General features: G+C 49.3%; 2 protein-coding genes across 6 annotated transcripts in view; one reads left to right on the top strand and one right to left on the bottom strand.

The window, feature by feature from the left end:
- Window positions 1–5,325, top strand: part of LOC102775523 (leucine-rich repeat-containing protein 51) — a 12,368-nt gene extending 7,043 nt beyond the window's left edge. For 4 of the 5 annotated variants that reach the window (XM_015562184.1, XM_015562183.1, XM_015562181.1 and 1 more), the window contains 3 exons: window positions 3,398–3,603; window positions 4,731–4,879; window positions 5,101–5,325. In XM_015562184.1, the coding sequence (XP_015417670.1) occupies window positions 3,398–3,603; window positions 4,731–4,879; window positions 5,101–5,242 (497 nt within the window). In that variant the 3' untranslated portion in view covers window positions 5,243–5,325. The remainder of the gene's footprint in view (window positions 1–3,397; window positions 3,604–4,730; window positions 4,880–5,100) is intronic. The other variant, XM_015562182.1, reaches the window with a different exon arrangement.
- A 1,173-nt stretch (window positions 5,326–6,498) lies between these two features.
- LAMTOR1 (late endosomal/lysosomal adaptor, MAPK and MTOR activator 1) lies at window positions 6,499–12,619 on the bottom strand. The gene is made up of 5 exons (XM_006761034.2): window positions 12,437–12,619; window positions 8,134–8,279; window positions 7,854–7,931; window positions 7,404–7,530; window positions 6,499–7,138 (listed from the first exon to the last, which is right to left on the bottom strand). Exons 1-5 carry the CDS (start codon window positions 12,476–12,478, stop codon window positions 7,046–7,048), a joined length of 486 nt encoding a protein of 161 aa, XP_006761097.1. The 5' UTR covers window positions 12,479–12,619; the 3' UTR covers window positions 6,499–7,045.
- Between the last annotated feature and the right edge of the window lie 374 nt (window positions 12,620–12,993).

Genomic DNA, 12,993 nt, shown 5'->3' with positions numbered 1-12,993 from the left:
CAAAGAGGAGGATGTGATGGACGAGGAGGTAGAGGAGGACAAGAGGAAGAGGAAGAAAGGGGAAAAAAGGACGAAGAAACGGAAAAGCAAAGGAAAGGCTATAGGAGAATGGGGGGGTGCCAGAGGTTTGCGCCCGCTTCCCTCTCTTTTATGACATTTTTCTTCCTTAATTGCCCACTATGAGATTTTACTAGCACAGGTAACCTGCATTTCCGTGTCTCTATCGTGTTCTGTGCCTTACACATGAAAAGAGTAACATTTTTTGCTCCCGCCCCCTCCAGAACCATTTCTGCCTCCTTGGAGATATGATCACCCCCGTTGAGGAAGCATGGTCCAGCCTGAAACACAGTGAGCCTTTCATTATAGCTCCAGACATAGTCTATTTTAGTGGGTAATTGTTGTCTCTCATCCATTGATGTCTTTTATTTCTTCTAGTCTAGAATTCTAGTAATTTACACTTTGTTAATTCCTTTCTCTGCTTTCTTTCCGGTTGTGGTTGTTGTTGATCCCCGCCCGAGGACATTTTTCTATTTCTTTTTAGAGAGAGTGGAAGGGAGGGGGCGAGACCGAGACCGAGAGAAACATCAGTGTGGACGAGACACATCAGTTACTTACGTCCGGCCCCCCCCCTGACCAGGGCTGCTGGGGATCACCCCCTGCAACCCAAGGTACATGCCCTTGCCTGGATTCGAACCTGGGACCCCTCAGTCCGCAGGCCGACGCTCTATCTACTGAGCCAAACCGGTTCGGGCTTAGTTGTATTTTTGAAGTGGTTGTATGGGGCAGCATTCTCCGGTGTTTACCTATGCCGCCATCTTGGTTCTCTTCCAGTACATTTCTGCCACCGTCCTCCAATCTCACACTCCACCTGGGAGTTCTGCTCACTCTAGGATTAAGACAGAGAGCCATCTGGTGGATGCTGCCTGACATGCAGCTGAGGAGAAGAAGTTAATGTTGGCTGGCGGTGGAAGAGAGGAAGTGTGCCCCAAAAGAGCTGAGGGCAGGGTGAAGACAAACTTGACCAATTCAACAAATACTAAATATTTCCTTCCCTAGAGGCAGTTTTATTTTATTTATTTTTTAATCCTCACCCGAGGATATTTTTCCACTGATTTTTAGAGAAAGTGGAAGATAGAGGGAAAGACAGAAATATTGATGTGAGAGAACCACATCCATTGGTTGCCTCCTGTAGGAGCCCTAACCAGGGCCCAGGCTGGAGAGGAGCCTGCAACCAAGGTATGTGCCTTGACTGGAATCAAACCTGGGACCCTTTGGCCCTCATGCCAACGCTCTATCCACTGAGCCAAACCAGCTAGGGCCAGAGGCAGTTTTAGACAAGTAACCAAAGGTATAGGGGCCATAGGAAAACTGTGGTCACCTCAGCCAGAGCTGGTGTCTGTAAGCTTGGGCAAAGCACATCCTCTCTCTGGACCTCATTTGTCAAAAAATCACCTAAACTTTCTGAAGGTATTGTTTACACTACCTGCTTATATTGCCTTACCTCTTGAACCCACTCCAATCTAGCTTCTGTCCCCAGACCCTTGCCATTTCATTGAAACAGCCCTCATCAAAGTCACCAAGGACTTCAAATTTTGTTACCAAAATTACTTTTCATTCCTCATCTCCCTAAAACTCACTCCTATAAATATGGATTCCCTTATAAAACTAATCTCTCCTGGCTTGCCCTGTCCTTTCCTGATTATTCGGTACCATTTTTTTTAATAGTGTTTTAAAAAATGTTCTCATTGATTTTTAGGGAGGCTTAAAGGAGAGGCGGAGAAACATTGATGAGAGAGAATCACCAATCGGCTGCCTCTTACATGCCTCCCACTGGGGACTGAGCCCACAACCCAGGCATGTGCCCTGACCAGGAACTGAACCAGCAACCTCTAAGTGCACAGGATAACACTCAATCTACTGAGCCACATGGGCTGGGCTCAGTAACTTCTTAAATGGACTCCCCTTCCTCCGTGTGCCTCCTTTCTACTTTTACTATCCCCGAGGACTCGGTCCATTTCTCTAACTTGCTCACTCTCTATGCTAATTATTCTCAAGTCTTTGTCTCTGACCTTCATATCCAACTGCCTACTTGGCTTCTCCACCTTTTTATACTTAAGGAACCTCAGAACACCAAGGTCAAGTCTAAACTCATTACCTGCCCAACCATGTTTCTCCTTTTCTTAATTCCGTATCCGTTACATCAACCATCAAGTCACTCTGACTGACCTTCATCTCTTGCTTGGATGATTGAAAGAGCCAAATTGGTCTAATCCAGGGGTGAGCAAACTTTTTGACTTGAGGGCCACAATGGGTTCTTAAACTGGACCCGAGGGCCGGAAAAAAAGCATGGGTGGAGTGTTTGTGTGAACTAATATAAATTCAAAGTAAACATCATTACATAAAAGGGTACGGTCCTTTTTTTTTAGTTTTATTCATTTCAAAGGGGCCGGATCTGGCCCGCGGGCCGTAGTTTGCCCACGGCTGGTCTAGTCCCACTCACTCCCTAAAATCTAGACTCTGTACTAAAGCTTCAGAGTTATCTTTCTTATATGAAAGATTTATCTCCTTTGCTCCATAACCTCCAGTAGCTTCCCGTCACCTACAGTAAAGTCCAAATTTTCAGCCTGGCATTAGAGGTTCCTTGTCTCCTTTTTCCTTCTTGCCCCCTGTGCCCACGCTGTTCCATACCTGTACCTTTGCCCATGTTCTTCTCACCCTTTCCACCCTTCTCCTAATCCACTGAGATCCAGCTCAGGTTTCATCTTCCCTGGGAAACTTTCATGAGCTCCAGACTAAGTTAAGAGCCCCCTCTCCTTCAACAACTTAAATAGCATTTATCATTGCCAGTTGGTTTCCATCTTGCCCATTTGAGCTCCTCTAAGACATAAACATCTGCCTCATCCCTGCCCTATTACTCACACATAGCATGGCGCAGACTGTCTCTCATATTGTTCTCCATTGTATATCCAGTAGCTGGCACATAGTAGTTAATATTAGGGGGAGAGAGCAAATCAGGGTGTGTTACACTGAAGTGAATTCTGTAGGCTCTACCAGTGGATAATTTTGGATTTTGTACCAACAACTCTGGTTTTTAGTTTCCTCATTATAAAATAGAGGAGTGGTTTTATCCCTCTCCCCCCAATACATATACACAGGGGACCCAATAATAAAATAGATGTGAGGAGCATCTGACCCAAACCGAGTTTGGGATAGGAAGTCTTTGGCCCTTTACTGGTTTCTGGGGCCTAAGATATGGGGGTCTTGAGCTGACAGTGAGTAGTTGCACTAGTCAGTCTATGGCCCTCCAGTTAGCTCGCGCTGCTTATTCTCTCAGCTCTCATCCCCCAGAACCAGAAAGGCAAAGATGATATATGCAGACTTCACTTTGTTCCCACAGATCTGCTGAGCGAGGAGCCAAGGAAAGGGCAGCGACCACTAAAGCACTCAAAGTCAGGGAAGTCACTGACGCAGTCCCTGTGGCTGAACAACAATGTCCTCAATGACCTGAGGGGCTTCAACCATGTAATTTCACAGCTGCTGCAGCATCCAGAGAACCTGGCCTGGATTGACCTGTCTTTCAACGACCTGCCTTCCATTGACCCTGTGAGTTCCCAGTCCTGAGAGTCCAGTCAGGTTGGGCCAGAAACTGCCCTGTCCAGCCCTCAGCCTTTCCACCTCCCACATTTCATCAAGGAAGTTGTGAGGCATCACGGTACTGTGTCTAAAGCACACAGCTGTTGGCTCAGATGTAGGTTCAAATCCTAGATTTTGGACAATCTTCCTAACCTCTCCAAAACCTCAGCTTCCCTTTCTGAAAAATGGGGTAATATACCATCATAAATATTTTGTGAGAATTAAATAAGAATGTGTGAAAACCAATTGGCACAGAGAAAGCTGAAATAAAATAGAAGCTCTTGTTATTGGGCACCCACTGTGCCTTGTGCAAAGTTCTTCTGTGGAAGAGGTAGGTAGTAAAAGTACAGCACTTTTTCCATGCACTGACTCAAGTTTTAAGAAATAAATAAAACTGGCCCTGTCTTGTCCAGGATCCATTGGGGGGAAGGAGCTAGAGCACAGCTTAGAAACTGTTCCCCAGGTGTAGTGATCTCAATTTCACTAAAAAGCTTCTCTTATGTACCTAGCACAATGCTCTGTATCACTGCCCCTTGTTTTGAGACTCAAATCACCAAAGGTCTTCAGTGAAAGGGCAACTAAGGCTCAGGCAGAAGCAGGCGGGTCCAGTCACCTGGCAAGTCAGTGACAGTGCTAGGACCCAGGCCCATACTTCCTGCCTTTAAGATCACAGCTCTAGCCCTAACCGGTTTGGCTGAGTGGATAGAGCGTCGGCCTGCAGACTGAAGGGTCCCAGGTTCGATTCCGGTCAAGGGCATGTACCTCAGTTGTGGGCACATCCCCAGTAGGGGGTGTGCAGGAGGCAGCTGATCGATGTTTCTCATCAATGTTTCTAACTCTTTATCCTTCTCCCTTTCTCTCTGTAAAAAATAAATAAAAATATATTAAAAAAAAAAAAGATCACAGCTCTATGTGAGTGGGATGCCCTATACCTCTTCAAAGGTGAATGAAGTAGGTTAGAGTCATCCAATACGGTTGGGGATGAGGGGTGGTGGAGTGGAGAGCATGTTGTTCCCCAAACTCTACTCGCCCTCAAGTCAGTCCTGAGCACAGCTCTAGAGACCTGTCTAGCCTGCTTTCGGTTTCTTCCCCAACAGGTCCTGACCACTTTGTTCAACCTGAGTGTCCTCTACCTCCATGGCAACAGCATCCAGCGTCTCGGAGAGGTGAATAAACTGGCCATCCTCCCTCGGCTCCGGAGCCTCACACTCCACGGGAACCCCATGGAGGAAGAGAAGGGGTATAGGTAAGTGCCTGCCCTGGAGCTAGGCTTCCCCAAGGGAAAGGAGGGGAGACAAGGAAAAGTAGAGACCGTTAGGCATTTCCTGCTGTCAGGATAAACTCAGTCTCCCCCAAACTATACTCAAGTCCCTCCGTTCCTGCAATCAGGGGAGACAGCAGCAGCTGGTGGGGGGGGGAATGGGGTGCTGGTGGGGGGCTGGCCCCCAGCCCGAGTCTTCCCCACAGGCAGTATGTGCTGTGCACCTTGCCTCGTATCACCACGTTCGACTTCAGTGGGGTCACGAAAGCAGACCGCACAGCAGCTGAAGTGTGGAAACGAATGAACATCAAGCCCAAGAAAGTCCGGATCAAGCAGGATGCACTCTGAGGTTCCCAGGACTGCAGCCATCCTGAAGGCCTGAGCACAGCCAGTGTTGGTTTGACAATACAATAAAGGATTTGAGCTGTTCAGCAGATTAGAAGTCACTTGTGCTGTGAAAGGCCTGTTGGCCTGAGACACAGGAGACCTGGGTTCATTGCATGGCCTTGGGGAACTGATATCAACTCTGGGTCCTTTTTTCACTCTTCAGATCAGATATCCTGGGATTAGAGTTGCTTCACAGAGCACCAGGGTTCTGTGGAGATCCTCAGAGGCCTCGGTGATAAAAGGTCAAGAAGATAGGCTGTGAATGCTGAATCCCCCATTTCCATCCAACCAGAGTAGTTACTCCATGTTGTTTATGTTGGGATTGTGCTTAAGACATCATTTGATTAAAAAAAAAAAAAAAAAAAAAAGAACTTCTGCCCTAGCCAGTTTTCTCAATGATTTAGAGTGTTGGCCCACGAACTAAAGGATCATGGGTTTGATTTCCGGTTAAGGACACGTACTTCAGTTGCAGGTTCCCCAGCCCTGGTAGGGGCGCATGCGGGAGGCAACCAATTGATGTGTCTCTCACCTCGATGTTTCTCATTCTCTCCCCCAACTTCCCACCCACTCTCTCTGGAAATCAATGGAAAAAATATCCTTGGGTGAGGATTAAAAAAGAAAAAAGAGCCCTAACCGGTTTGGCTCAGTGGATAGAGCGTCAGCCTGCGGACTGAAAAGTCCCAGGTTCGATTCCGGTCAAGGGCATGTACCTTGGTTGTGGGCACATCCCTAGTAGGAGATGTGCAGGAGGCAACTGATCAATGTTTCTCTTTCATCGATGTTTCTAACTCTCTATCCCTCTCCCTTCCTCTCTAAAAAAATCAATAAAATATATTTTTAAAAAAAGAAAAAAGAAAAAAGAATCTCCTGCTTGAAAACTGGTTTGCTGACTCCAAGTCAGGCACTCCTGATCTGTTTGCACCATCACCACCAATCCCTTCCCAGGCTTTTCAGTAATTTCACTGAGTCTGCAGCAGGGGCCTCAGCTGCCTGTGTTCCTATCACTGGAGAAATGACAAGCAGTCTTATCCAATATGAGGTTAGCCAAGGCCGAATCTCAGATAAGACCTGGGAACCTTGAACTCATATCTTGGACTCCTCTTAATGTCCCTAAAAGATGTCCCCCTCCCCATCATCCGTTTTCACTGCTCATAGACTTAAGTAGCCAGAAGTAAGCAGTAGGGTGCTGGGCAGGACAGAGGGGCTGAAATCAGCACACAGATGAATACATTTTCTTTATCAAGGGAGATAACACACCCCCCTCCCCCCCAAAAAAACACCAAAACCCCAAACATGTAAAAACCCAGGGTGCTAGAAATACAAACTCAATTCATTCAAATTCAATCTCATCCAGACACAGGTCACAAACCCTAGTGAGGTGCCTGTGAGCACCAAGTCAGGGAGAGGGGCAAAGAGTGAGGCCAAGAGAAAGAGTGGGAAAGGGGCCTTCATAGGCCCCCTAGTGATCACCCTCACAGTGTTACCTCCACCCCTTCCCAGTGACAGTGAAGACCTACCAGGCCCTGTCCTTTTGACCTCCACCCCACCCCTGGCCAGGGCTTCGAAGGCCAGTCCCAAATGGTTCTATCCTCTCTTGCTCCATCCTCACTTGTCCAGGCTTGTAGCCTCGCTCTTCTCCTCCTCCTCCACATTCTTCTCTGTGATTAGTAGCAGGTCAGGGTACTGTATAAGCCATAGTGAGGCTGGGGCCAGGGAAGGCGGGGTGAAGAGAGGAGAAGAAGAGCTGTCCAAGGACCACCGTCTTCATGGGATCCCAAACTGTACAACCAGCTCCTCTCTTGCGTCCACACGAATCTGAGAAAGTGCACTGTAGGCATAAGCAGCTATTCTGGAGACCTGCGATAGAGGGACCAGGGAGGAGAGGAACAGAGAGAGAAAGGTGAAAAGGGAGATCCAGAAACTGGGGGAGGAGGATCAGATGGCCAGAGAGGAGGGAATGATGGGGGATAGAAAGCCAAAGAGAAAGGTGGGAGTGAGCAGGGCCCACAGGCTACCAGGTTAACTCCAGTTCCCCACCTCCTATAAGGCAGAGAGGGTGAACCCTCTGCCACAACTTGGGCAGTGTGAGTGGGTAGGCAGGAGTGGGGCAAGGGTGGCTCACCTGCTGCAGGTCGGAGAAGGGGATGGGTTCGCTGGCCAGCACTTGGTGGGGCTGACTGGTGAGAGATGGCAGTGGCGGCAGCTTCTTCCAATGGGTCAGGCTGCTGCTCAGCACAGCCAAGCGGGTGCTGGCCGATAGGGAGGGGTGGGATGGGCAATCAGTTTACCATCTGTCCTGCCCTGCCAAACTCAGCCCAGTGAGCCTCCCTCAGACCAGAGAAGCAGGTGACAAGGCCTCAGCTGACCACAAGTTCACTCCAGGCCCACCTCCCTTCGCCCTCTGCATCCTTGAGTGTCACAGGAGAAATAGCGCTGACATGAAGGCACCCAAGAGGTTTGTGGTCAGTTTCTTGGGCTGCACCCAAACGAAGAGGCTGGACCGGGGCCCAGGCTGCAAAGCTGGATCAGGGATAGAGGGGAAGGGAGGAATCCAAGCTGGCCAGGTGCTCACCTGTACTGCCTTGCCCGGTCCATGTACTCATGCTGCTCCATGCCCTGGGAGTCTGCAGCAGACACGTCAATGATGTTGCTTGGGGAGAAGAGAAATAGAGAGGACATGACAGGTACATCCAAGAGGGACGAAAAGGATTGCCTTCCAGGTGCTAACTCCAGGACTATCTGACACCAGCGCCCCCACTGCCTACTGGAGCAGGGCTGGGCCCAGCTCTCTCTGTCCCAGCCTTTAACACAGACAGAGGAGCTCTGCCCCAGCCTGGTTCTGTGATGCTCACCTGGCTGTCTTGGCAAGAATGGAGGAGAGCAGGGCCTGCTCATCTGTGCGAGCGGAAGGCAGGCTGTGGTAATTTGGCTCGGCTCCATTGAGGGCTTTGGTGGGGGGGCTGCTAGGGTCCAGCAGCAGCTTCCGCTCCTCTCGGTCCTAGGAGAGATCATCAGGGAGAAATCAGCCCCAGAGCCGTTAGTCCAACCTGCCTTTCCTGGGTTCTCCTCTCAGCCCAACTCTGACGTTTAAGTGTTTAAGCACCAAAAATGTTGGGTTTTTTTTTAGGAATATCCCAGTGCCCCACTATATGTCAGATAAAACTCAGTTCCTGCTTGCCCTTGGAAGCGCAGCTCAGTGGTCCAGGGTAAAGTAAAGTGGACCCAAACAGTCACAGATGCTCTGAAAAGATGGACAGAGGCACAGCCCTGGAGTTTTAGAAAATAGTCCAGCAACTTATGGAGACAGAATACTGGAGGCTGGAAGCCAGAAGAGGTAGAAAACAGTGGGGCCCACAGGGGAAATTGATGCAAGCCAGGAGCCCAATGACCGTCCTGATTCCCCAAACCAGGCCCTCCCTAGCAAGGCTGTCTGTTCCCAGGATACAAAGGCCCTGTGAGGCCAGACATGGCCCTCAGCTCAAAGAGAAAACATACCCAAGCTCTCAATGCCCATTCCTCATATTATTTCAGGGCAGGAGCTCCAGCCTCAGCCTCTGGGTCACACAGGCTAAGTGTGCTTCCTTCTTGAGGGCAGGTCCCTTATTCTCTCAGGTGTTCACCCTCTTCTGCTCTCTTTATATGGGACTCCCAGAACCAGACTTGATGCACCTGGAGATGCTGACCTGAACCGAACAGTGGAGCTGTTCCCTCCCTTGCTAAGGCACCACCTCTATTAGTGTGGTTTCATTACCGTTCAGCAGCCCTGTCACTACTAGCCTACACTGATGATCACAACCCCCAGAACTGACCTGGGGCAAAGTCTCCCTGGTCATGTATAATTCTGTATGTCTCTTTGTGCCAGAAACTACCTCATCTAGCATTGCCAGGCATTATGGGTAGATATTTTATGTTCTTATTCTTTGTTAATTTTCCTGTAGTCTCTTTTTCTTTGTGATGATTAACGACATGTTTTCCAATTGAAAGTGATACAAGTATGTTTTACATCTTTTGAGAAGCAACCAATACGTCGATGCTTTAGGTTGTTAATATTCATTTGAATAGTTTTGCTTTTTAGAGCACGAACATTCAAATTTTTTTAGAAAATTTGCTGTGTGCACTGAGAAAAGAGGCACACAAAGGTTTATAGCCCAGTTTAGTTCCTTGTTCTAATCTTTCTGGATACAACCCTGCCTTGAGCCCATCAGCTGCAAATCCCTGCTGGCTTTGTGCCAGCTGCAGAATGGATAAGCAGACCTGCTGGGGATCTATCCAAGCCACAAAGAGTGAGGCGCTCAGGACAAAATCAAGGACAAGGGGCCTATCCTGGCTAATGCTGACTCACCAGCTGATAGTGCCAAACCACTAGACCCCTGAGTGCTCCACTCCAGGCCTATCTCGGTTCCTACCACTGACTTCCCCAGTGCAGGCTCCCAACTTCTCTGCCCAACTCTCCTTGCAGAGAGCCACTTCCTCCTGCCCTGCCCGCCCCACCCTAAGCAGGCCCAGTCTTGTCACAAGACTCTTCCTGTGCAATCCTAGGTTGCCCAAGTGTTCACAGTTCCTAGCAGCATGAGACAGAAGCTGTGAGCTTCTGCCCCATTACCTCCCAACTCCTAGACACTTCCATTCCTACAGGACAGGCTAAGTACTGAAGTGCTAGAAAGACAAAATACTTGCCAAAGATTAAACTATCTCTCAGGAAAGCTGGTTCCCTCATGAAGCCTGTGTTTGTTTCCTGTGTCCATCCTTCCTCCAGCCCCACTTCAGACAGGATAGTTTCTCCCCGTGGGTTCCTGAGACTTATCCTCCCAGAAGCCATTCTACCCACTAGAGTGGACACATAACATTGCCTCACCCACAAAGGGCAAAGGAAGCACAGGGGAGATTTTTCCCACTGAATTTTGTTCCTGAGTCAGTGTCAACTCAGGAGACAGTTTCACTGCCTACCCTAGCACAGACACCTATGTGGTCTGCCCATGACCAGCCATCTAGAAGAGACAGCTTGACCCAATGGATAGAGCACGTGGCTTGGCATCAAAATACCTTGGCTATGGCACTTCTCAGCTTTGTAACCTTTGCTGTCACTTAGCCTCTCTGAACTGTTTCCTTGTTTTTCTTTAACTTTTGTTTATTGATTTTAGAGGAGGCTTTTATTTGATCCACTTATTTATGCATTCATTGGTTGTTTCTTGTATGTGCCCTGACCAGGGATCAAACCCACAACCTTGGTGTACTGGGATGACCTTCTAACCAACTGAGCTACCTGCCAGGACAGGCTTTTAATAGACATAACTGGTACCTTATGACAAATGTCTGGCAAAAGTCAAGTGAGGTAACTGTAAAAGGGCTTTGAAAACTGTAATATGTTGTGCATTTCTTTTTATTATAATAACGGGGCAGTGATGAGAGGGTTAGAGGAGCCAGTCCCAGAGCTCAAAGAGGGATTTTTTGATAGTGAATGATTATAGCTTATAGACCAGGTAATTAGACTTTTGCCATATGAGGCTTCAAATCACCTAGCACTGATCAAACACCGTCTTTGGTGGTTAGAAACAGAAATGAGAGCCAATCAAGGGCAAGGTGGAAATTGAGGAGAGCAACAAGCCCAACTCTTCCAGCTAGAAGCTGGTATATCCTTTCTCATAAGGCAGGGATTAACCCTTCTTGACTCATTGCCAGAAAGAGTCCATATTATGTTTTAAGAGACACTTCCCATAAGCCACAGCTTTCCTCAGTAGTCAGGGATACTGTCCCTGTAACAGGCTGGGGTGAAGTGAAAGGTACTGGCTGAGGCATGCCTAACATAAGACAAAGGAAATGTGATTATGTGTTCATTGTGTTTAGCCACCCATGCTTCTCATACAAATGACATTTTCCCAAGTCTAAATCCTTAACCCAAAAGAGGTTCATGTGAGTCACTGGGGAAAGACCTTCTCCCAAATACCCATTTCTGTCACCATCAACCCAACCAGACAGTGGGCTAATTGCTGAAACCTTTCTACTGTATTGGTGTCTAGTATGTGTTGAAATGTGGAACCCAGGCACAGAGGCAATCAAAAAGGTGAGGGGCCAACAGCTTAAGACTTCATCCTTGGAAGGGTTCCCCCTCAAAGGAGGTCTGGTGGGAAGGACCAGAATTAGTGTGGTGTGAGCCCAGCCAGTGGCTCAGTGGTTGAGCATAGACCCATGCACTAAGGTCGCTGGTTTGATTCCGGGTCAGGGCACATGTCCACGTTGCAGGCTCCATCCCCAGTAGGGAGTGTGCAGGAAGCAGCCAATCAATGTTTCTCTCTCTCTCTAAAAAAAATAAAATAAAATAATAAGAGCATATATTTTTTTAGAAGTGTGGTGTGAAAATGCACAAAGAGGGAGAATTTAAAACTGTAAGGTTTCCCCAAGCTAATTCTTCTTGCAAAGGGATGTGACCTACAGCCAAATTCCCAAGGCAAGAACCCCTCTAGCTACAGGAACTCTCAGGCCCAGGTAGGGACTGCACTGGAACTGTCAAAACTGAGTTCCCCATCCCATACCACCATGCGCCCCGCGCCGGCCCAATCCGGCCAAGCTAAACCCGACGTTACTTCCCAAATAATTTCGCACACATCCTGACGTCCTCGTTGTGCCTATTAAACTCTTCACTAACTCAAATGCCACCACCTTCCAGAGGCCTGCTCTGACCCCAGACCATCAGTGAGCTGCCTTCTCCAACCCCAGGAACTGAGAGAATACACAGATTCCTGATTTATCTCGGGACAAACTAACTCTGAGCCTCAGCTTCCCCACCTCTACAACGGATTCACAAAGCGCTAATGCGAGCACAGGGAGGGGGGAAGGGAGTGCTTCCCAGGGACCTCGGCTAAGGATCCTTGAAGCTGTAAAGGTCTGAAAGTAGGGGAGGTGAAAGGGTGGGAGTGCAGGTGAGATAGGCGGCTGCCAGCACACCCCACTGCACGCCCCAACGCGGTGACTGTACAGAGAACTGGGGCTTTAACAGAAGAGGCCAGCCCGGCGGCTCTTCTGTAATATGTCCCCTCCGGGCCTCCGTACTCAGTGACCCTCGCCGACCAGCTCCCCTCTCTCCAGCAGGTTTGTTTCTGAGCCCCATGCCCCAGGGTTTCAGCCCTCATTCCCGAACCCCGCCCGCCGCGGCCGCACCTGGTCCGAGTCCTCGTTCTCGCTGCTGTAGCAGCACCCCATGGCCGGGGTCGGGCCGGGCGCTCAGGCCGCCAGGAGGAGGGACGGCGTCCGTAAGGGGCCCTTCCGGTCACATGACCTGTGGCTGCAATGAGCAAGCAACCACCCGCCTCCAGGACTATCCCTTCCCAGAGCCGCTTCGCTACCGCTGCGTCCCTGAAACCCAGGCTTCCGGTCCCGCCCCCACCACGTGACCATTTCCAACCAATGGGAAGGCGTACCCTGCATGACAAGACGCGAGACACGTGATGGGAGGAAAGGCGGGGGGCTTATCACATGACTTCAGTCTCTTCTCAGTCTCTGAGCTCGTTCTCCCCTGCAAGCAATACGGGGTCTCAGTGGTCGTGTGACCTCCAGTCTACCTTTGTGGGCCAGTGAGCGAGCTCATACCAAGTGTCATCATGATGTGGTCTCCTAAATGCCACACGTAGGCCCCAGTTACTCAGCGGCAAGTTGGGGGGACACAACGGGTGTGACGACCAACGTAGTTCTCAGCCTGGATTGAGGATCTGACACTT

This window comes from Myotis davidii, unplaced genomic scaffold (assembly GCF_000327345.1).
Source record: "Myotis davidii unplaced genomic scaffold, ASM32734v1 scaffold1377, whole genome shotgun sequence".
Taxonomy (NCBI): Eukaryota; Metazoa; Chordata; class Mammalia; order Chiroptera; family Vespertilionidae; genus Myotis; species Myotis davidii.
Note: the sequence above shows the minus strand (reverse complement) of the source record. Positions and strands in the feature narration are given on the sequence as shown.

What these genes read in the sequence shown, in the direction of transcription:
- LAMTOR1 (XM_006761034.2), bottom strand. Translation starts at nt 12,478, where the DNA reads ATGGGGTGCTGCTACAGCAGCGAGAACGAGGACTCGGACCAG. An exon ending in AGAACGAGGACTCGGACCAG is followed by an intron (nt 8,280 to 12,436) that starts GTGCGGCCGCGG and finishes GATCTCTCCTAG; the next exon opens with GACCGAGAGGAGCGGAAGCT. An exon ending in GACCGGGCAAGGCAGTACAG is followed by an intron (nt 7,531 to 7,853) that starts GTGAGCACCTGG and finishes CCTATCGGCCAG; the next exon opens with CACCCGCTTGGCTGTGCTGA.